Source organism: Camelina sativa, chromosome 12 (genome assembly GCF_030686135.1).
Source record: "Camelina sativa cultivar CO46 ecotype springtype chromosome 12, ASM3068613v1".
In the NCBI taxonomy this organism is placed as follows: domain Eukaryota; kingdom Viridiplantae; phylum Streptophyta; class Magnoliopsida; order Brassicales; family Brassicaceae; genus Camelina; species Camelina sativa.
Window position 1 is genome coordinate 3,386,881 of NC_141891.1, and position 21,238 is coordinate 3,408,118.

The window sequence follows — 21,238 nt, forward strand, 5'->3', positions numbered from 1 at the left end:
TGAAAATTAACTTATAAATTATTTAGTATATGAACTACAAAATATTACACATACTATAACACATTCTTAATATTCTAAAAAAATAAAATAAATACATATAAAAATATATACTAACATACTATATAGGCATATACCTCTGTTTAATTCTAGAGAACAAAACAAATCTAGAATTTTATGTTCTATCTAATAACAAATTTACAGTAATTAGGTTATAAACTTTACAAAACATATGAAAAAGAAAAAAAGTTCTAAACAAAATTCTGAATTAATTAAACAAAATTTAATTAACTGAGAATTTAAAAAATAAATAAATAAAAAATTATTATTTAAAATACAATAATTTATAATTTAGTCATCCTAGTTAAATGTATATATACGATCTTAATTTAACTATTGGTATGCCACCGTGTACAAAAGTTCTTTCAATGATTCGAAGAAATTGGATAATGAACAGTTAAAATTTATACGAATAAGTATTTCTTATACTATGGGGTTATGAACAAAAGGAGAGAAGTGGAAAGAAAAGAAAAAGAAAAAAAAAATGTCGAAAATAAGTTAATTCAGAATTTTTAAAATAAAATCCACATTATTCAAAGTAGGTTTCCAAGACAGTCACTTACCCTTTTCCAATTCAATTTCCATTGCAATTAACTAGAATGGCTTTTCACGATGTTGGTATTTACTACAATGGTGATAATCTTGGAAAGTGCTAATTTGACTCATTTCATTTGAACAAAAAAATCTCATCTATAAATTGTTCCCACCTCTCCATCACTTTTCTTCACACTACCAAACTAAAAATATCGTCTTACTCTCATACCTAAATAAGTTTAAAATCTTCTCAAGAGTTAGAAACAAATATGGACAAGAAAGACGCTAGCGCAAAAGCTGGTTCGGTAGCCCCCCAGAGCCAGAGCAGCACTTCAAGAAGTGGCACTCCTCCCGGTACAGGGAATATGGTTGCGCCCGGTTTGGGTGGTTCTGCTCACATCCCTAGAGATGCGTTTGAGGCCAATCCCAAGGCTTATTTTGACGATCTCCATGCCAAGGAGAAGGCAAACAAGTGAATAAAAAAGTGTACTCATAGTGCTTAAAAACATAAACACTTGTTTGTTTATGCTCCTATTAATAAGAATCATTATCTTTAAATAAATGAGAATTATCTCTCTTCTATGATTCATGTTCTGCCTTTTTTTTTCTTTGCTTCTTTGATGCTTATATCACTGCATGCGTTGAGTTACTTGAGTATACCATCATTACCATTATCCCTCTTTAACTGTTTCTATTAAGCACCCACTAAACCTTCTTGGTCACTTTCCAAGTAAATTATACGATTTCATTCTACTATCTAATAGATTTTATATATTTCTAGATATAATTATAATCGAAATTAAATTTTCTAAGTGAGAAATTCTAATAGTTTATAAGTGACAAATTTTTTAAAGGATCCAAAGTAAAACAAATAAAATATGAAGACAACTGAATTCAATTTTGTTCCATATGAAATAACTTATTTGAAAAACAAAATGAAAGATTCGAAGTGTACTTTGTTTAATTTATATACATCTGATGAAATTAAATATATTTGAAAAATTGACAAAACTAAGTTGGAAAAAAAAAAGAGACATTAAAATGATGCTAAAAAGGGACAGTTAAAGCTAATTCCATTGCCATCTCTGTTTGCTACTTATTTCCCCATCAAGCTTTATGGGTTTGTTCAGCTTTCTTTCAATGTTTAATTGTTTATACAATACACTATCATTTCAAACATTAAGACTATAATTTTTGCACTGGCAAAAGAACATTTGTTGTTGCAGAAATGATTTCAACACTTTGATACTACCAACGAGAGAATCTGCTGCTCCACCTCTTCCCAATTATGGACTCTAGTTACCAAAGGATGCTTATCAACAGACTCCGTCTTAGACCAAGGGTATGAATTTTCATAGTCAAAGAGGAGAACCTTCATTCCTATGTTAGCGCATTCCTCTGCATATCTCGGGTTATCGTCAATCAATATCTCTGCTCCAAATGATCTGCAGTTCAAATTCTTGGATTAGCCCATCAAATCATATGATAGTGATGTTTTTTTTTGGTATTCGACTAGAATCTTGGGGATGTATCATATTCATGAGTTGATTTTGTATGCACCTGCAGATTTCAGATTTTGGTCTTGACTCTCCATGAAGAGCAAAATGGTTTCCAAAATGAATCTGTTGGAAGAGTCCCGGGAAATGTATCTCAATCCACTCAAGTGTGTGCTCCTTTATCGCATTCTGCCGGGACCTATCCAATGATATGAAAACCACTTAGAGACTGATTTATAGAATTAACTGGTAAACTTGAAACGTTCAACAAAGAGAAGATCACGCCACATGCTACTTACGTCACAACTGACATGTCGCAATATTTTGATAGCTTGTGAAGAGTTTTATGGGCACCTGGAAGAGGATGGATCCCTTTCTTGAAATATGGTGTCTTAAAGAACTCGTGAACACGTAAGTCGGCTGTCACAACAAGAAAGTTTAAACATAGCACATTACGTCTCAATTTACCCACCAATTTTGCGAACACACAAAAAGTCATAGTTGCAAGTAAAGCCAAGGGAAGCACCTTCGTTGCGAGAGCAGTTCCATATCTGACAAAAAATTAAGACACAAGTTTAAGGGAAAATCATAAACAAGATATCTGTAATGGGAAGCCAGCAACATTAGATCTATCAAAGGCGAAAACCCTGATTGCAAGAGAAGCTCTTGAGTTTAATATGGTTTGATTAAAAACATCAGTGTGGCAGAAAAATTGAAACAGACCTCTATATAAGTGAAGCATAGAACAGTTTCCCTTGTCATAAGCCAAAGATAGTAGCTAAAAATTGTAAACCTTGTATACAAACTTCTCCCTATAGGGCATATCTCAATCACTGATCCTAGGATACGAGTTCTCAAAGTAGAAAACAAGAAAAAATCCAGCAACTAAAAGCAAGTGGCTATTCCTCCATGTTGTACAAGAAGATACATGATTTGTTTCTCAGGTAAGCTCGAGAAGAAGCTATGACTTCGTACCTTGAAGAACTCATAGACATGGTACTCTGAGACTGAATGGTTCGAAAAATAGCGGTCCGCAATGAATTTGTTAAGGGCCGAGACAAAGTTTCCAAGAACTGCTTACATAAAAAAGACAACAAAATGAAACATAGCTTAAATTAATAACTCAATGAAAAGACAGACAAAAGTTGATCTCAATGCATATAGACAGAATCAAAACTATTCAACATAAATCACATGAACAGTCCAAAATTAGCAATCCATTTGAATGGATTTGAGATTCGAATCAGTAGACATATTATAACTTAAACCAACAAGATAATGAATCAGGGATATTCCCAACTACACAAAAAACACTCCAGATTCTATCTATTAGACAACATCTACAACATTTTATATATACTTCTCAGGTTATGTATAATTTATATAACTCATTGACTCAAGCTTTTCTAAGAACCCAGTTAAACAATTCAACATACAATTAAAAACAATTTCTCTCCCCAGCCTGTAAACATCATCACACACTATAAGAACAGAGAGAAACATACCCTCATCTATATCAACAGCCACAACAATCTTATCATTCCCTTGGAAACTCGTACGCAGATATGCACCACGACCATCCGCTATCTCGGTTGCTCCTCCTCCGCCGCCGCCGCCGCGTTCTTCACCAGGCCCAGATCCCAAACCATGGAGAAGGCGCCGATGCTGAGTTAAAGCTCGAGCCTTTTGATCAGGTTTCTTATGAGAATCAAAACAACTTCTCAAGGTTAACAACCCATTGGGCTTTCCTCCTCCACCTTTAACCTTGAACAAACCATTACAAGAGGAGCCCCTCTTGTTGTAAATTCGAATGGGATTGATCCTATTAACGAAATCTCCACCAAATCTGTTCGAGATTGATCGAGTGTGAAGCGATCGCAGGAAAAGGGGATCGGTGTAAGAAGACATTAGGGTATGATGTGAATCGAAGCTAGCGATTCTGTAGAAGAGAATGGCGTTGGACTGCCTCTTTAACATAACGAAACCTTCTCTCACATTTACACCATCCAACAATAATAATTGAAACAGAGCAAAAATCAAACCCTAAAAATGAAAACTTTTGAAGCTGAGAGACAGAAAGATTATAAATTTGGAGAAAGCAAATCTATGAAGAGGCTCCAACGTAATAATCATGCATTGGAGCACTTTGGTCACATTGGTAGGGACTTTGAAACCCCAAAGCAAAAAAAAAAAAAAAAAATCTAACCTTTAAAATAAATATTAAAAAAAAAGGATAATTTTAATTACTACTATAAGATCGTCTCTTCCTATGTTTACGCCGTGGCCTCTATCAATTGAACGGCGAACATAAAGAGACACACACGTCTTGTGTCTCTTTAAGTCGGTTTCCAGAACAAATGATCTTTGAAGCTGGTTCAAATTGGTGGATCCGGTTATTGTCAAATTGACTAACCGTACCATATTACCATATACCATATGGTTCACTCGTTTGGTATCTTTCATATGTTGTTATCAGGTCTTTTTTGGAATCCGATTCAAGAGTAAAAAAAAAAATATGTAAATCTAGTCCACACTGAGTGTGTGTGTGTGTATCTGCGTCATCACTTTTATAGATGTGTACCGTACACATCAAACACTAAATTACATGAAGCATCTCAGTATTTTTACATGGATCTGCTTAAAACTAAGTTTTATTAAAATTTACCTAAATTAACAAAAACCATTTATTATCAAAATAAAAACTGAAAAAAAAAAATAGTAAAATGAAAACCAATAATTTGAAACCGAAATTTCCACTCCTTATTTTCTTTTTGTTAAATAAAATAAAGATACAGTGTAAATGTTTGACTAGAGAGAGAGAAAGAGGGATGAATGAGTAGCAGCAACGAGTCAAATTGTCTGAGACAAGAATAAATTCTCTTGTTTTCCCTTTTTCAGCTTTTTTCTAATTATATTTTTTCAATTTTTTGGTTATTAATTTTTGGTCACAAAATAATAAAAGCGACAGACCAAAGAAAGAGAGTGAAGAAGTGTGAGAGCAGGTGAGAACCCAACCAAACTCCTCTGTCAATCAATAAAAACTCTCAAACTTGGAACCTTTCAAAGCTTTTGTCTTCTTCTTCTTCTTCTTCTTCACAGTCACCGCTCCTTGAGACCTTGACCAACAACGATGCTCTGTATCAAAGCCGAAGCTCTTCATGAAGAAGATCATCACACCCCTGCTGCTTCCTCTTCTTCTTCTTCTCCTACCACCGATCGTAGCACCGCTAATGCCACTTTTCGTCTTCCCATCAATTGGTTCTCTCTCTCTCCTCACTCTATTCTAAATCTACTTCTTCTTCGACAATGCTCGCGATTTGTTTTTTTTTGGTTTGCTGATGTGTTCCGTTACAGGGGAAGCTCGATCCGGAGGTATTTGAAGAAGTCTGGTACATTTTCAAGAAGATCTTACTCCTCTGGAGATGGCTCTTTGTATTTTCCTGATCTCGATGTAATGTTGCCTCTTTCTCTCTTTATATACACCTTTCACTTTTTATCTTTTTTCTTGGTTAGTTAGTATGCTCTAAATCTAGGGTTTCAAGGGGTTTAAGGTCACACCAAATGTTTGAATTTGCTTCTTTTCTTTTTTTGGAAGCAGGAAAGCAAGATGCTTGATCAAAGTAGTAGTAGATTTGAAGGAAAGAGCAAGTTATGGTACAAATGTGAGCTTGAACAAGATGTAAGTGAGTCAGATCCCACACCACACATTATCATATCAAGTAATCTGAAGGTTTTTGTTTGTCACATTTTAGAAATTTTCTCATTTACACAAGCTAAGATTACATTTAAAGAAACCATAGAAGAGTTTGATATTATTGTGTTTATTCCTTTAATTCTCTTGATGTACTACTAGTACTAGATTGTTAATGATATATTTGGGTTTGGTACAGGTCAAGAGACTGCAGCAGCAGTTACAAGAGGAGATCAACTTACGGTTAGCTCTAACAAGCGCAGTTGAGCATTCTAGTTCTCCTTTCATGGATTCGCCTTGTGAACTTCCAGACAAGGTCAATCCTTTCTCCAACATATATTTTCTTAATTGTTTTCGGCTATTAAATGTCTTCTAAAACATTATAAAAATCTACAGGCACAGGAGCTTTTGGACAGCTTAGCAATACTGGAAATCACGGTGTCGAAGCTTGAGCAAGAATCAGTTTCCTTGAGATATCTACTTAGGCAAGAGAAAAACGAACGGCGCCTCACTGAGATTCTACAAAAGAAGTCTCATTATTCTGCACCTTCAAAGTTCACTGGTGCCCAAAGTTTCCCTAACAAGTTGGTATGACTCTATTTTAAGTTTTGTGCGTTTGTTTGGTTCTAGTGTCTAAACAGACTATTCCTTCTGATCATATCACAGGTGACAAGGAAAAAAGAGTATAAACAAGTTGTCTCTGTGGATAGTAGTACTGAAGCTTTACAAGTAGAATGAAGAAGGAAAGAGTGATTAATTTGATCTCAGGCATAGCCATATTGGCTGATCAACTCCATGAGCTAAAAATCTTTCTCCGCTGAGTCAATGAGATTTGTTAGTGTCTTCACCCCTCTGACCTCTGGTGCTAGAAATCGCTTTTCAAACTTACCGAGCTGGTTCCTAAACATCTCTCCATCAAGAACTCTTAAATCTAAGGAAGGATACACAGATCTTTTTACTCGGCTCAATTCTATTATTGCGTAGCAAATGTGGCAAAATTAGATAAGTTAATGTGGGGTAATGTTGATAGGACAGTTTTATGCCCTGAAGGAGCAGCAATGATGAGCTTGTATTCTGTTTTTAAACATAATGCATTGTGTGGTAGGGTTTATAACCACTAAGGGGATTATTGGTTGTATAAGTATAAGTCGTCTCTCTTGGATTTAAAGTAAAGTAGATAAGTCTTCACCCCTCTGGCCTCTGGTGCTAGAATCGCCTTTCAGACTCACCGAGCTGGTCCCTGATCCAGTGTAATCATATGAGTTTGTCATAGTTGATTATTAGTTGTAACAAAACAACCATATTAATATCAAAACCAGAGAGCATTACACATAAAAAAAGGCCACAAAAACATAACACAAAACAAATCTTGAAGGCCCATCAAAATCATAAACCGGCCCTGCTCTGTTTTTTCGACTTAGCAAAATGGTGAGAGTGATATCCGATAAGATAAGAAGAAGATAAGGTTTTTTGACGTTTTGTTTTTAAAATGTTAAAGAAATCTTAAAGATTTGTTTCGATCATTATATAATTAACAGTGCTTAGTAGTAAGTTGATACGTCATGCCTACTTTTTCAGGTTTTTTTTAACATCCGTGTCTATTTATATGTTTTATAAGGCTACACTTGGGAAAAAAAAATCTCAAGAGACAGAAAGATAAAGGGAGGCGAGAGAAAGAGATGGAGAAGATTATGGACGTAGCGTATGGCGCATCAGTGAAGGCGGCTTTGACGCTGTTGGAGATGAATCTGTTGCCAGATCTTGTCATTAGGCGGCTGACGCGGCTACTTCTGTCCGGTCGACTCCGTTCCGGTTACAAACCCACGGCTGAGATGCAACTCTCCGATCTCCTCCGTTTTATTGACTGTAAGTGAAACATACTCTTCTTTTTGGCATTTAACATCTATATTTTTAGTTATTATTAGATTAGAGTCTACAAAACTATTTTGCATTGTTTTATCTGAGTGATTATGACTATTTTTTAACAGCATGGTGTCGGTGGTGTGTTGCAAGTTGTTCCACCGTACTTTGGTTGTGGGGTTTTAGTTAAGACCCTTCGTTATGTGTGTTGTGAACTTTTTAGTCAAAGATAATACATCGTTCTAGTTTAGATATTGTTGTTGAGAGATCCGCGAACTGTATTTTTATATATTAGCTTAGTTCTATTTAGTAGTTTAGATATTAAAGTTTTATTTTGTTAATTGGATCTCCGTGCTCTAAGCATGTAAGACTAATTCAAGGTCTTCATTAGATTTATTCATGATAGATTTTGGCTTCTTATCTTATGAAATGAAACCATCCATACATTGTTTCAGACTCAAGTTTTTGTGTTTTAATAAATAAATATAACATGTTTCACTTGGCAAAATCAGAACACATTTCATTTGTTTAATTTCATAATATATATTTGCAAAATTGTGAACTTAAAGAAAAGTTTAAATATCTGTTGTGAATGATGTATGTTTAAATACCTCAGCTATAAAGAAGATGCCTATAGCGATCAATACCGAGAAGCCAAAGACTCAACACTATGAATTACCAACTGCTTTCTTCCAACTTGTTCTTGGAAGAAACATGAAGTACAGCTCTTGTTACTTCCCAAAAGATGCAAGTAGCTTAGAAGATGCAGAGGAAGCAATATTGGCTCTATACTGTGAAAGAGCTAAAGTGGAAGATGGTCAAAGTGTTCTTGATGTCGGATGTGGCTGGGGTTCTTTGTCTTTGTACATTGCCCGCAAGTTTAGCAAATGCAAGTTAACTGGTATCTGCAACTCAACAACACAGAAAGCTTTTATCGATGACCAATGCCGGTAATTTAGTTTCTCATTATTACATGTATCTTAGGCTTCAAGTTGTAGCTGCTAGCTAAAATGGTTTCTTTTACATTGTCATGTTTGAAGGAAACTCGGACTTCAGAACATCGAAATAATTGTTGCGGATATTAGCACTTTTGAGCATGATGGGTCATACGATCGAGTATTCTCCATCGAAATGTTTGAGGTTTGGCTTGTTTTCTGAAGTAGTTCATTATATGTTTGATTTTTGAAAGATGAGAGGTTGTCCTTAGCTTTGGTTATTCTTTTTTGGGATTGTGATGATCAGCATATGAAAAACTATGGGGAGCTTCTGAAGAAGATAGGAAAATGGATGAAGGAAGATAGTCTTCTGTTTGTTCACTATTTCTGCCATAAGACCTTTGCTTACCACTTTGAGGTATGGATCAATGTCTAACTCGATAGCTTCTTGTTTAATTAGTTATTTTATGGCAATAACTCAATCTTGAGATTGTGCTGGTTCGCTACAGGATGTGAATGACGATGACTGGATCACAAGACACTTCTTCAGCGGAGGAACAATGCCATCGGCAAATCTTCTCCTCTATTTCCAAGTAATTTACATTAGTAACTTGCCATGTATGTTTCAGTAGATTTATATCAACTGAGTCATATTGATTTGATATGTTGTTTGTTCAGGAAGATGTTTCGATTGTGGATCATTGGCTCGTAAACGGGAAGCATTATTCAAAAACAAGGTAAGAATCCAAAAAATGTTGTTACAAGAAAGAATAAGATAAGAATTAGCTTCTGATGTTTATTACTTTGTTTGCAGTGAAGAGTGGCTCAAAAGAATGGATAAAGAGATAGTTGCAATTAAAGAGATAATGGAAATGACTTATGGGAAAGAAAATGCAGTGAAGTGGATGGTTTACTGGAGAACCTTCTTCATAGCGGTTGCTGAGCTGTTCGGATACAACAATGGAGAAGAGTGGATGGTTGCACACTTCCTCTTCAAGAAGAAATGATTGATTTCTTTATTATCTTCCACTTTTTGAATAAAGAATACAACAATCTCATTCTACTTTGATTACCCCTCTTACTACTTAAATAATATGAAATGTATGGTTTGAAAGTGACAATGTTATTTGAGAAACATATGGGGGATCAAGCAAGTATCATCCATCAACTGGATTCCTTTGAGTCAGCTTGCTTTTTTGGATTCAGCTCACCATCTACCTCCAAAATGCGATTGAGAAGCTTACCATCCAAATTCTCCTGTTTGAATACATGAAAACAAAAGTCAGAAAGAGAAGCTTATTATTGTGATTAAGATTACAGAGGAAGCACGAATAGAAAGAGCTGAAGCAGAGTGAATAATACCGAGAGACAGTCTCTGTACTTTTTCCACTCGGCAACACACTCTTCTTTATCCCATTGCCCTTTAACAAACTTGTCCGAGTACCATCTGCAGATTGAAAATACAACAAATCCCATCATATTATTTGCAAGTGGAATGCCGAATGATCCAAACCTTAAAAGATGAAAAGACCAGAAATCCCACCAAAGCTAAACCTTTAAACACAGCAAACTGAAGGAGAAAAGAAACTCACTTGTTGAAGCAATTGTGGTAAGCGTTTCGCAAATCAGCGCAGGGAGAAGTAGAGGACCGAGCTGAAGTTGAATCCTTTTTCTTCAATAAACCCATCTTCCCAATCACACTAATAGAGTCACTCAGTCTGTCAGCTTAGCAACTCTGAAAACCCATCTATAATAATTCAGAAACCAAAAAAAAAAGAAGAAATAGTATCACTCTTAAGAAAAGGATAAAAAGACAATAATACGAATCCTAACACAAGCTTTACTACAACTCATCACAAACAAACATAGAAATATATAGAATCGAACATAACCATAAAAGACACCAAACAGAGAAAGCTCTCTCATAGCATGCTCCTTTTCACATTAGAGACTCAAGAGTCATTGTCAAATATTTATGTACAGATACCTTGTTGAATTGCCTCATTTAAGACAATGATTTGTTGTCTCTCTACAAACAAATGGTGTACTGTTTATTCAAACCAAAATCAAAACATTAAACAGAGGATGGAGGGACAAATTCAAGATTTGCCTAAAAGAGAAACATGGATCAAACGAACTGAAGAAAGACATAAAAAAAAAAAAAAGCAAAAGAAGAGAGGATCAAATAAAAATAAATAAGTAAATCAAAGTAGGAAGCTTGAAGGATAAAAGAAACGACATTTACCCCTGATTTGATCCAAACCAAAGACCGGACGGTAATCAAAGAAATAAGATCTTCGAGTTCACCTATCGTTAAACCCGTAAAACCACAGATCACTCGGTCGGTCTCTCGTTCAACTCTCAAGTCTCTCAGACTCGGAAAGAATACAAAACCTAGACGACGACGAAGCTTTCGGAAGAAACTCGAGTAAACCCAACCAACCAACCAGCCAAACAGAGGAGAGAGTGGGAAACTGAAAAAAACGACGTCGTCTAACCAGACGAAAGCCCTAGGCAAAAAAAAGTCAAACATAGCCCAAAAAAAGGAAAACTAATAATTCTTTTCAAAGGTAAGTTAACAAAAATAAAATTAAATTAGGATTACAGTAATCTCACTAATCAATCTCATAATATTTGATAGTGATATTATTTATTTATACTATAATATAAACTATCACATCAAAAATTTAGATATTCCAATGTTTCGTAAATGTTGTTGTGACGTAACATAAAAAAACACTTGCTTACAAATTTATATATTACTTCCTTCCTTCCTTCCTATAAAGGAGAGATATATCCAAGAGGAAGGAAAAAAAAAACACAATCAAAGGTTTTTAAGAAAATGGATCAGTTTAAAGGTCAGCCTCGTCTACCAAAGTTCGCCGTACCCAAGCGCTACGATCTCCGCCTCAATCCCGATCTCATCGCCTGTACTTTCACCGGTACTGTAGCCATCGACCTTGACATAGTCGCCGATACTCGTTTCATTGTTCTCAACGCAGCTGATCTCTCCGTTAACGATGCCTCCGTTTCCTTCACTCCTCCTACCTCCTCTAAGGTTTTTTTTTTTTTTTTTTCCATCGCGTTTCTTTGTGTTGATATGAAATTAGGGTTCCAGTAATGCGATTGGAGTTACGGTTTTTTTTTTTTATGCGATTGGTCGTTGAGCAATTAGCGCCACCATTGAGATGTTTATATTTTCATGATTTTGAGTATTTTTTTGGGTATGATTTTTGATTTTGATTCCAATAGGTAAAATTAACTTCAGGTAGGAATCAGCAACCAATTTAGCCAGAGTTGCTTCTTATGTTTCGTTTATGCTTCTTATGTTTTGTAATTGTTAAGCAGGCGCTTGCAGCTCCAAAAGTTGTCCTGTTTGAGGAGGATGAGATTCTAGTGCTTGAGTTTAGTGAGATTCTTCCCCATGGAGTTGGAGTTCTGGAACTGGGCTTCAATGGAGTACTTAATGACAAAATGAAGGGATTCTACAGAAGGTCAAAAGCATAGCGGTTTCCTTTTCTTTTTTTTACAAGTATAAATTTTTACATAGCTTGAGACTAGTTCTAGACCGATTTTGTGTTTTCTTGCTTGCAGTACCTATGAACATAACGGTGAGAAGAAGAATATGGCAGTTACCCAGTTTGAACCAGCTGATGCTAGGAGATGCTTTCCATGCTGGGATGAACCTGCTTGCAAGGTTTCCACTTGCTCTTTCTCTTTGCCTCCTCTTTGAGTTTTGTTTTTCTTCGTCTATATCTCTATCCATATTGACACATTTGTGAAACAGGCTACCTTCAAGATTACATTAGAGGTACCAGCTGATTTGGTGGCTCTCTCCAATATGCCCGTCACGGAGGAGAAACTTAATGGGAATGTGAAGATTGTCTCCTATCAAGAGTCACCTATTATGTCTACATATTTGGTAGCTATTGTTGTTGGTTTGTTTGACTACGTTGAAGATCATACATCCGATGGTAATTTCATTTTTACTATCATTATCTTGCGTCTAGTCATTTCTAGAAGCTCTAAATCAAGTGTCTTCTTTTTGCTCAGGGGTTAAAGTCAGAGTATACTGTCAAGTGGGCAAAGCCGACCAAGGGAGATTTGCATTGCATGTTGGTGCCAAGACATTAGATCTGTTCAAAGAGTATGTCCCTCGTCGACATTTGAAACATTCTGGACTTCTCTTTCTGCTTGTTTCATATCTTATATAATACTCGTTGCATAACTCCAATGATTCATGTAGGTACTTTGCTGTGCCATATCCCCTTCCCAAAATGGATATGATTGCAATACCAGATTTTGCTGCTGGAGCTATGGAGAATTATGGTTTAGTTACTTACCGTGAAACAGCTCTTCTCTATGATGAGCAACATTCAGCAGCTTCTAACAAACAGAGGGTAATGCAAACTTGTCCTTTATTTTTTAGAGGAAATTGTTTTGTGTGCTTTTGTGCAATCATCTAAAGCTGTTTAAGTTTCTGCTGCTAGGTTGCCACTGTAGTTGCTCATGAACTGGCTCACCAGTGGTTTGGCAATCTTGTCACTATGGAGTGGTGGACTCATCTATGGCTGAATGAGGGTTTTGCTACTTGGGTAAATTGCAAACTTAGATCTTTGTATCAACAATGATTTTGAGTTCTGTTGTGAATGTTTTGTTACTTGTTATCTGTTTCAGGTCAGCTACTTGGCTACTGATAGTTTGTTCCCTGAATGGAAAATCTGGACCCAGTTTCTAGATGAATCTACTGAGGGTCTAAGGCTTGATGGACTTGAGGAGTCTCACCCGATAGAGGTAACCAAATTAAGTATCTGTGTTATTAAGTGGGCACAATTCTGAAAAATGCTGTCAATATATCTGTATTGAAAGCTTAGTGTCTTCTTTCCTTATATTCACTGTCAATCCCCGAGATACCCTATTACCTATTTATCTCAAATCCAAAACATTTCTCAGGTGGAAGTTAATCATGCTGCTGAAATTGACGAAATATTTGATGCAATAAGCTACAGAAAGGGTGCATCTGTCATCCGCATGCTACAAAGCTATCTTGGTGCTGAAGTTTTTCAGGTTCTGCTCATACTCATTTCCTTCTGTTACAAAATAATTGCAGCTTGTATTTTCTTATCTGGTTTCTATTTTCAATTTCCCTAATCTCTCCAAAACTTCTTACCCTACTTGTATTGCTTTGTTGAGCAGAAGTCGCTTGCTGCATACATTAAAAATCATGCTTACTCAAACGCGAAGACAGAAGACTTATGGTCTGCGATGGAAGCGGGATCAGGAGAACCTGTTAACAAGCTTATGCATTCTTGGACAAAGCAAATGGGATATCCTGTTGTATCAGCCAAAATTAAAGATGGAAAATTGGAACTTGAGCAGGTTCTTAGACTTATTTCCCTTGCTGGATATCCTACTTATATCCCCTTTTAGATGCCACTAAGGTTGAAGCTTCATTATGATATCTTATGCATGATCCACTAACTAAATTCATTTTTAATATTACAGTCGCGTTTCTTGTCAAGCGGTTCTCCTGGCGAAGGACAATGGATTGTGCCAGTAACCTTGTGCTGTGGCTCATATGACGTGCGCAAAAACTTCTTACTAGAATCCAAATCTGAAGCGTATGATCTAAAGGAATTATTGGGTTGTTCCATTGCCGATGGTAGCGGCAAAAACAATGGGGCATGCTCTTGGATAAAAATTAATGTCGATCAGGCTGGATTCTATAGGGTGAAATATGATGACAGCCTTGCGGCTGGACTCAGAAATGCAACAGAGAGCAAAAGCTTGACTTCAATTGATAGATATGGTAACTTGACCTCGCAGAATTTTGTGTTTCTAGTTGACGTAATGAAATTTATTTGGAGATGAGTATCCTTCTTGCTCTTTTACAGGTATTTTGGATGATTCTTTTGCACTTTCAATGGCTCGTCAGCAATCTCTAGCCTCTTTACTTACTTTGATCAGTGCTTACAAGGAGGAACTTGAGTATACCGTGCTGTCAAACCTTATTGCTGTAAGGATCTGCATTTTTTGTCTTTTAATTTCCCTCGGTCGATAATTATGCGTTCGCTTCTGGTTCTTACTCTTCATCCGTACAGATAAGCTACAAAGTTGTGAAGATTGTAGCAGATGTAAATCAGGAACTGATGTCTGGGATCAAACATTTCTTCATCGGCGTTTTCCAGTTTGCTGCTGAGTAAGCTGTTTTACCCATCTACGGAAATTACACTTATCATTATGTTCTCTTTACCAAACGGTAGGTAAAAAAGAATCAATGTCGTTACAATATTCATTGTTCTTATAGGAAACTTGGTTGGGACCCTAAACAAGGCGAGAGCCATCTAGATGCTATGCTGAGAGGGGAAGTCTTAACTGCACTTGCTGCGTTTGGGCATGATGAGACACTAAAGGAAGCAGTTCGGAGATTTGATGCATATTTGGCTGATAGAAACACTTCGCTTCTGCCTCCGGACATTAGAAGGGTTTGTTTCGTATGATAGAAACCAATGATGGTTTAAAAAAAGAACATTTTAATTAAATTCTGTATGGGCTTTCCACTCGCAGGCTGCTTATGTTGCTGTAATGCAGAGAGCCAATAAGTCAGACAAATCTGGTTATGAGTCTCTTCTGAGAGTTTACAGGGAAACAGACCTTAGCCAAGAGAAAACACGAATCTTAGGTAACTTGACTGTCATGAGATTAAATAAATAGAAATTTGAGGTTCAACTACTAATGTTTACTTTATGGGTTTGCAGGTTCTTTAGCATCTTGTCCAGACCCCGTTATAGTTCAAGATGTTCTTAACTTCATATTGTCTGATGAGGTATATATGGATTTCTTGCAACTTTATAAATTAGTGAATAATCATATCATTAGGCTTGACATAGTTGATGTGATATGTTGGGGTTCTTTATTCATCCAGGTCCGTAATCAAGATGCAGTTTATGGACTTTCCGGTGTAAGTTGGGAAGGACGTGAAGTTGCTTGGAAATGGCTACAGGAGAAGTGGGAGTATATAGAAAAGACATGGGGATCCGGATTTCTCTTAACACGTTTCATAAGTGCAGTTGTTTCGCCGGTTTGTTCCTCCTCCCCTTTATGCATATCCATAAAAAAAAGCTATTGATCATCTTTGGTAGCCTTAATTGATTTCTCTTTATGTTGATTGTCTCAGTTTGCGTCGTTTGAAAAAGCCAAAGAAGTGGAGGAGTATTTTGCAACAAGAACAAAGCCGTCGATGGCAAGAACCTTGAAGCAGAGTATGGAAAGGGTACATATTAACGCCAATTGGGTGGAGAGTATCAAGAAGGAAGAGAATCTCACACAGCTCGTTGCTCAGCTCTCTTCAAACTAAAAGTTTTAACTCAGGGTATCTCAAGAATTAACTAAACCATCTGTGACTGCGATGCTCATGTTTGTTCTATATGCGACCCTTTTGGTTTTTTCTTCTTCTCAGCACCGAATATGAAAAGCACTTTTAAAACTTTGGATTTGCCATCAATAAAGTTTGCCTTTCAAGGTTCGTTCCGACTTCGAGGACTAACGTGGGATATTTTCATTCTGTATCAACTATCAAGTATGTATAAAACGTAACTGTAGTTAGTTAAAAGCTATTCGTGTTATAATGAAAATATTACCTTAATTGGGTTTTCTGTTCATAAAATTGCAAACATTAATTTACTTTGTAAATACAATTTGGTGAACAAACACGTAATTTTTTTAGGAAAAAGTTATTATTTTTATTAACGACCCTAAACCATATCAACCAAGAGACGAGAATAAAAAGAAATGAGGATACATTGGAGATGTCTTGATGAAAGAAGATAAAATTGAAGCAAGAAATATCAAGAATACTATAGGGCAAACCTAAACCACAAACAAAGGTTTGCTTCTTAGCTTCTCAAAAAGCAATACCCATGGGATAAAGAAGTTTGTCTCCAATACGTAAAGCAGCTCGGGCATTTGAGACTCCAAGGTAGATTAAATCCTTGGAGGGATTATTATTGCAACCCCAAAGATCTGAGATACACTGAGTTGATGGCACATGCATTCTCCTAACCACAGAATTCACAGTATTACTCGTTGCACTGTCCCCAGTGCCGGCTTAACTAGGAGGGCGGGCAGTGCGACCGCTCCAGATACATTGATTAAAAGGGGCATATACGTATGAGAAAAGGGGCACAAAAAAAAAATTTGTAAGTTAAAGAGGCAAAAGAAAAACTTTTTAAGTTTTAAGGGGCACAAAAAAAAATTGTAAGCTAGAAAGGAGCACAAAAGAAAAAATTGTAAGCTAGAAAGGAGTACAAAAAAAAATTGTATGAACCAAAAAGACTTATACAAAAAATCAGTAAGTTTTTCTATAGATTAAGGGGCATTTTTTTTAGTTTGCCCAGAGACATGTAATATGTTTAAGCCGGCACTGACTGTCCCATACGGAGGAGGGGCTAGCCTCCAGAGTGTTCTTGCACACAAATCCGTACTCCTTCCAAAGCCTAGCCATTGCATCTTTTATTCCAAAACCCACAAAGGTAAAACCTGGTAAGCTGAGGAAGTTGTAGAGAGATTCTGGTATTGTATGGAAAGAAGTAAGCCTGACTACAAGGCACCGGCTTTCATCACAGAGCTGGAGGACTGCGATTGATGATTTTCTTGGTGCTGTTCGAATTGATATCGTGTCCAGGCCAATCAACCTTGTATTGTTCCTGGAGTTCGACATCAGGGCTTGTATGCCTTCATCAACCTGTATCTCGTCTGTAGCTATTATTATACCTTTGCGCGCATTGGTTGACATTTCTGATTTAGTATATGAAAGGATTTGGTGAAGGTGAAAATGTGGCGTGAATATAGCTTAACATGCACGTATATATATATATATATATATTAACAGAGAATGAACGTTCCGAAGTCCGTGGGAAGTGCAAAAGTCATCTTTTGGAAATCGAGCAAACTTTATTATATAGGGAATGTACTATGAACGAAGCATCAGACTAATTCCAAATTGTAATCAATGAACTTTTGAACGATGCATTGAACTTTTTTTTTTGTTTTGTTGGCAATCAAAACTAGCTAAAATGATTACGGTTTACAATTTAATGAATTTTGTGCAGTCCATAAACGATGCATTGAATCTAATGAATAAACGTTCGAAAATATGACTCCATTGTCAAAATTTGTTTTTACTCGTCGAAAGAGGTGTGTACTGTGTAGTGTATCAAAAAATTCAAAACAATTACATAAATAGGTCTCTAATTTTTCACTTTAACTTTTTACCTTCACAACATCATCTCTAATGAAGAACCATAACTAATTTACATTTTTAAGTCTTAAAATCAACCTACCGTAGCAAAATGGTCCGTTTAATATAACCTTTTTTCCTATTGTGTAGTCCAAAGTCTACTATTACTAATTTAATCCTGAGTTTTTTGAGTCTGACTCTGTCATGGACTCTTCTTTTTAGTCTGAGCCTCGGACAGTGTAACGGACAGCATAGCCACTTCTTCTTTAAGACTCGAGAATAGAGCTTTCAGTGCTCCATGTACTACTAAGGACTTTCTCACGAGTCAGAAAGTAGATACGCAGACCAAGTTCCTGATTCTCTTTAGTCGGATAAAGAGCATCACATATACGAAAATTACACACTGATGTTATTTGCACACTGATGGTGAAAAAAATTATTATAAAGAACATCACATCATACGAAAAATTATAAAATATATTAGACTTTTAACCATCAGCATGCATTAATGTATTTTTAACCATCAGCATTAGTGTATTTTTCTCACCATCAGTTTTCGTACTGACTGTTTTGTTCCTGTCTGCTTCTTCATTTTGTTGTGACTGGTTCTTTGTTTTTTTTTCGGTAGTTTGAGCCTGGAAGTAGTTTATTCTACTCCAAATTTGTCATTGCGTCCTCTCACAGAACCATGATCGAACTAATGAATCTCATCTTTGTAGAAGGTGTCTGACCTTCTCATACTGTTTTGTCAAATTGGTCACATATAGAAAGCCCAAAAAATTAGTTATTGAATTTTTTAGTCTAATTTTGTCATGGACTCTTCTTTTTAGTTTGAGCCTCGGACAGTGCTTTTCTTTAAGACTCGAGAATAGAAGTTCCTAATTCTTCTTTTGTCGAATTAGATAAGTGTTCATGATTTGCACACTATTCATGACGGCAATATCTCATCTATAACTAATAATATTATATTTTTAAATGAAATATGGTATGATGGAAACTATTAAGAACTCAAGTTATATTAGTAGGTATACAAGGCGTTTCCATTAATAAATAATTAAAATTTTAAAATACTGAGATTATTATTAATACTATCAGATTAATGGATAGGTTTCTCGCTAATTAATGTTCGTATTGGAAGCCGAGAAGTCAGTCTCCGTTCAAAATTAATAGTACATCATTTAGGGGAAAAAGGCTTAATTAATGTTATTCAGATTTTTTACGTTAGAGATTTTTATGGGGTTAGTGGAGTTATTATTGTTTAGTACTACCGTAGTTCTTTTTTTTTTTTTGGCAAATTCACTTTAACTAGCATTAACAAATTCACTTTAACTACCGTCATGAATAGTTATTATTGTTTGAGGTATATTTTGTATTCTACCCTTTAATTATATATATTTACAAAATTAATCTCTACAAAATTGCACAAAATAATAACTAAAATATGGTAATTCCAAATCGAGTAGTCAATTAATACGTCTATAAAATCGTTACACCAATTTGATTCCTAAGATATCTCTTCAAAATGAATTTCTATTTTTCTAAATCAATTTTTGTTTATATGTATACAATATTTGCATTTAACATCGTATCCCTAAATTGATATCTTGAATCGGGTATTATCCTTATAATATCTCCACTTCATCTTACCCAAAAAAAAAGAAAAAAATCTCTACTTCATTGCTATTTTCCTTTATCAATTAAAATCTTATACTCATTTCCTATAAATAGTTTAGAATATTATATAATAGGATTATATGGCGGGACGGATTATAAGACTTGACGGGTTTGAATTAGCATTAGTATTAATTTAAAATACTATTGATTTGATGTTAAAATACGGGTTAAATCTTCATTTAATTATTTGGTCAACACTACAAATATTAGAATATTAGGCATATCAAATCAAGGTACTTTAACTAAATTCTGTAAAACAATTAAATCATTAGCAAAATTGTGTCTTAATCAGATATTATCTTATACCTTACTTATTATGTATTTTATTATTTATACTAATAATGAACAGTCTAAATAGATAGGCGGATGGATCGGCTAGCTGACCATTTCGACCATGTTGATGTAGCTTTGATCGGGGCTATACCCCTGAGTATTACTCCGCAGAGCAATTCCCTAGGTTGACATTTTACAAAGTCGGGGAAGTACACTGTTAAATCAGGATATCATACGGCTCGGCTGGCGGTTCCTACTGCACTTACGGTCTGTGGTCCTAATACTGTTCCTCTAAAGGCTAGTGTTTGGAAAGTCAAGTGCCCCCCCCCCCCCAAAAATCCAGCATTTCATGTGGCAAGTACATTCGGGGTGTATTTCGGTTAAGGCGAACTTAAGTCGCCGGGGAATATCATGTGATTTGGAGTGTGCTCGATGTGGTTTTCCCCTCGAAACTGTCAATCACGCCCTTTTTGAGTGCCCGCTCGCACGACAGGTTTGGGCTCTTTCCAATGTCCCGATGGGTGCAATTGGTTTTCCCACAGACTTCGTGTTTGCAAATATGGATCATTTTCTTGGGGCACAAAACCCCGACTCTCAGGATGTAGCTTTCCCTTGGCTATTGTGGTATATATAAAAAACTAGGAATGTAAAGTTTTTCGACTATGAGGTGGAAAAGCCGGCCGAGATAGCAAGGTTGGCGGCCAGTGAGGCGACGGCTTGGTTTGCTGCTCAGGTTGAGGAAGAGGAGGGTTTCACGGTTCCAGCGCGTTCCGAACCTCGGTTGGTGCGGGAAGGGGTTTCTCTTCCTACGGTGTATACTGGATTCCGTTGTTTTGTTGATGGTTCTTGGAAAGACACAGACAAGTTTGCAGGTGCAGGCTTGGTGTGTATGTCATCCCAAGACTCTGCTCCGCTCATGGGTGCCTCAAACTTCCGGCGTAGTCTCTCACCACTTCATGCTGAGATTGAAGCTTTTGTTTGGACTCTACGATGTATGATCGGCCATGATTTCCGAGATGTAGCCTTTCTCACAGACTGCTCGGATTTGGTAAAGATGGTGTCTTCACCGTCTGAATGGCCGGCTTTTTCTGCCTATCTAGACGACATCAAGGTGGATATGGAGGAATTCTCAAGATTCTCGTTAACCTTGATACCCAAGAATGCAAATGTACTTGCGGATTGCCTAGCACGACAAGTTCGTACTCGACCGCATGTGATTACCTATGTTAACTCTTTTACTCTCAATTGGCTTGTTTGAGTCAATCGTATGTTGTTAAAAAAAAGAACAATCTAAATACTACTTAACTAAATATAACAAACAAATACAAGTTAAAATTATATTATATAAAAATAAAAATTGTCCTGCAGTGTATCGCGAATTAAAATTTAGTACTAATTTGTTTTTACGGAAGAGGTGTGTACTATGTAGTGTATCAAAAATTTTACATAAATAGTTCCCTAATTTTTCACTTTAAATCAA

At 36.1% G+C, this 21,238-nt stretch overlaps 8 protein-coding genes across 13 annotated transcripts; 5 read left to right on the forward strand and 3 right to left on the reverse strand.

The window, feature by feature from the left end:
- Window positions 1-777: 777 nt before the first annotated feature.
- On the forward strand, window positions 778-1,178 carry LOC104729945 (uncharacterized). The gene has a single exon (XM_010448978.3). The coding sequence runs from the start codon at window positions 861-863 to the stop codon at window positions 1,065-1,067; it is 207 nt and encodes a 68-aa protein (XP_010447280.1). The 5' UTR covers window positions 778-860; the 3' UTR covers window positions 1,068-1,178.
- Window positions 1,179-1,646: 468 nt separating this feature from the next.
- LOC104729946 (uncharacterized) lies at window positions 1,647-4,622 on the reverse strand. Its single transcript, XM_010448979.3, has 6 exons — window positions 3,593-4,622; window positions 3,063-3,160; window positions 2,614-2,638; window positions 2,387-2,507; window positions 2,152-2,286; window positions 1,647-2,036 (listed from the first exon to the last, which is right to left on the reverse strand). The coding sequence occupies exons 1-6, from the start codon at window positions 4,062-4,064 to the stop codon at window positions 1,826-1,828; spliced, it is 1,062 nt and encodes a 353-aa protein (XP_010447281.1). The 5' UTR covers window positions 4,065-4,622; the 3' UTR covers window positions 1,647-1,825.
- A 241-nt stretch (window positions 4,623-4,863) lies between these two features.
- Window positions 4,864-6,970, forward strand: LOC104729947 (uncharacterized). 5 transcript variants are annotated; one of them, XM_087479223.1, is made up of 6 exons: window positions 4,864-5,345; window positions 5,442-5,538; window positions 5,686-5,766; window positions 5,978-6,094; window positions 6,175-6,366; window positions 6,445-6,970. In XM_087479223.1, the coding sequence occupies exons 1-6, from the start codon at window positions 5,218-5,220 to the stop codon at window positions 6,514-6,516; spliced, it is 687 nt and encodes a 228-aa protein (XP_087335349.1). In that variant the 5' UTR covers window positions 4,864-5,217; the 3' UTR covers window positions 6,517-6,970. The 5 variants fall into 5 exon arrangements, 4 of the variants coding, with proteins under 4 accessions (XP_087335349.1, XP_087335351.1, XP_019089521.1 ...); XR_015574998.1 differs by having other exon boundaries at window positions 5,051-5,345; window positions 5,686-5,770; XM_087479225.1 differs by having other exon boundaries at window positions 5,051-5,345; window positions 6,175-6,362.
- A 270-nt stretch (window positions 6,971-7,240) lies between these two features.
- Window positions 7,241-9,759, forward strand: LOC104729950 ((S)-coclaurine N-methyltransferase). Its single transcript, XM_010448987.3, has 7 exons — window positions 7,241-7,644; window positions 8,255-8,588; window positions 8,679-8,778; window positions 8,881-8,991; window positions 9,083-9,166; window positions 9,252-9,310; window positions 9,388-9,759. Exons 1-7 carry the CDS (start codon window positions 7,458-7,460, stop codon window positions 9,578-9,580), a joined length of 1,068 nt encoding a protein of 355 aa, XP_010447289.1. The 5' UTR covers window positions 7,241-7,457; the 3' UTR covers window positions 9,581-9,759.
- On the reverse strand, window positions 9,566-11,111 carry LOC104729949 (uncharacterized protein At4g33100). 2 transcript variants are annotated; one of them, XM_010448984.3, is made up of 4 exons: window positions 10,819-11,111; window positions 10,166-10,320; window positions 9,936-10,020; window positions 9,566-9,830 (listed from the first exon to the last, which is right to left on the reverse strand). In XM_010448984.3, the coding sequence occupies exons 2-4, from the start codon at window positions 10,258-10,260 to the stop codon at window positions 9,738-9,740; spliced, it is 273 nt and encodes a 90-aa protein (XP_010447286.1). In that variant the 5' UTR covers window positions 10,261-10,320; window positions 10,819-11,111; the 3' UTR covers window positions 9,566-9,737. The 2 variants fall into 2 exon arrangements, with proteins under 2 accessions (XP_010447286.1, XP_010447288.1); XM_010448986.3 differs by having other exon boundaries at window positions 10,166-10,308; window positions 10,819-11,064.
- Window positions 11,112-11,231: 120 nt separating this feature from the next.
- Window positions 11,232-16,106, forward strand: LOC104729951 (aminopeptidase M1). Its single transcript, XM_010448989.3, has 18 exons — window positions 11,232-11,631; window positions 11,922-12,067; window positions 12,168-12,270; window positions 12,361-12,547; window positions 12,627-12,720; window positions 12,820-12,973; window positions 13,064-13,168; window positions 13,251-13,367; window positions 13,527-13,640; window positions 13,770-13,952; window positions 14,079-14,382; window positions 14,468-14,589; window positions 14,675-14,772; window positions 14,881-15,058; window positions 15,141-15,255; window positions 15,332-15,399; window positions 15,499-15,654; window positions 15,751-16,106. Exons 1-18 carry the CDS (start codon window positions 11,416-11,418, stop codon window positions 15,928-15,930), a joined length of 2,640 nt encoding a protein of 879 aa, XP_010447291.2. The 5' UTR covers window positions 11,232-11,415; the 3' UTR covers window positions 15,931-16,106.
- Window positions 16,107-16,956: 850 nt separating this feature from the next.
- Window positions 16,957-17,367, reverse strand: LOC147930135 (uncharacterized). The gene has a single exon (XM_087478801.1). It carries the CDS (start codon window positions 17,365-17,367, stop codon window positions 16,957-16,959), a length of 411 nt encoding a protein of 136 aa, XP_087334927.1.
- A 2,484-nt stretch (window positions 17,368-19,851) lies between these two features.
- On the forward strand, window positions 19,852-21,016 carry LOC147930136 (uncharacterized). The gene is made up of 3 exons (XM_087478802.1): window positions 19,852-19,942; window positions 19,985-20,075; window positions 20,401-21,016. Exons 1-3 carry the CDS (start codon window positions 19,852-19,854, stop codon window positions 21,014-21,016), a joined length of 798 nt encoding a protein of 265 aa, XP_087334928.1.
- The last annotated feature ends 222 nt before the right edge of the window (window positions 21,017-21,238 follow it).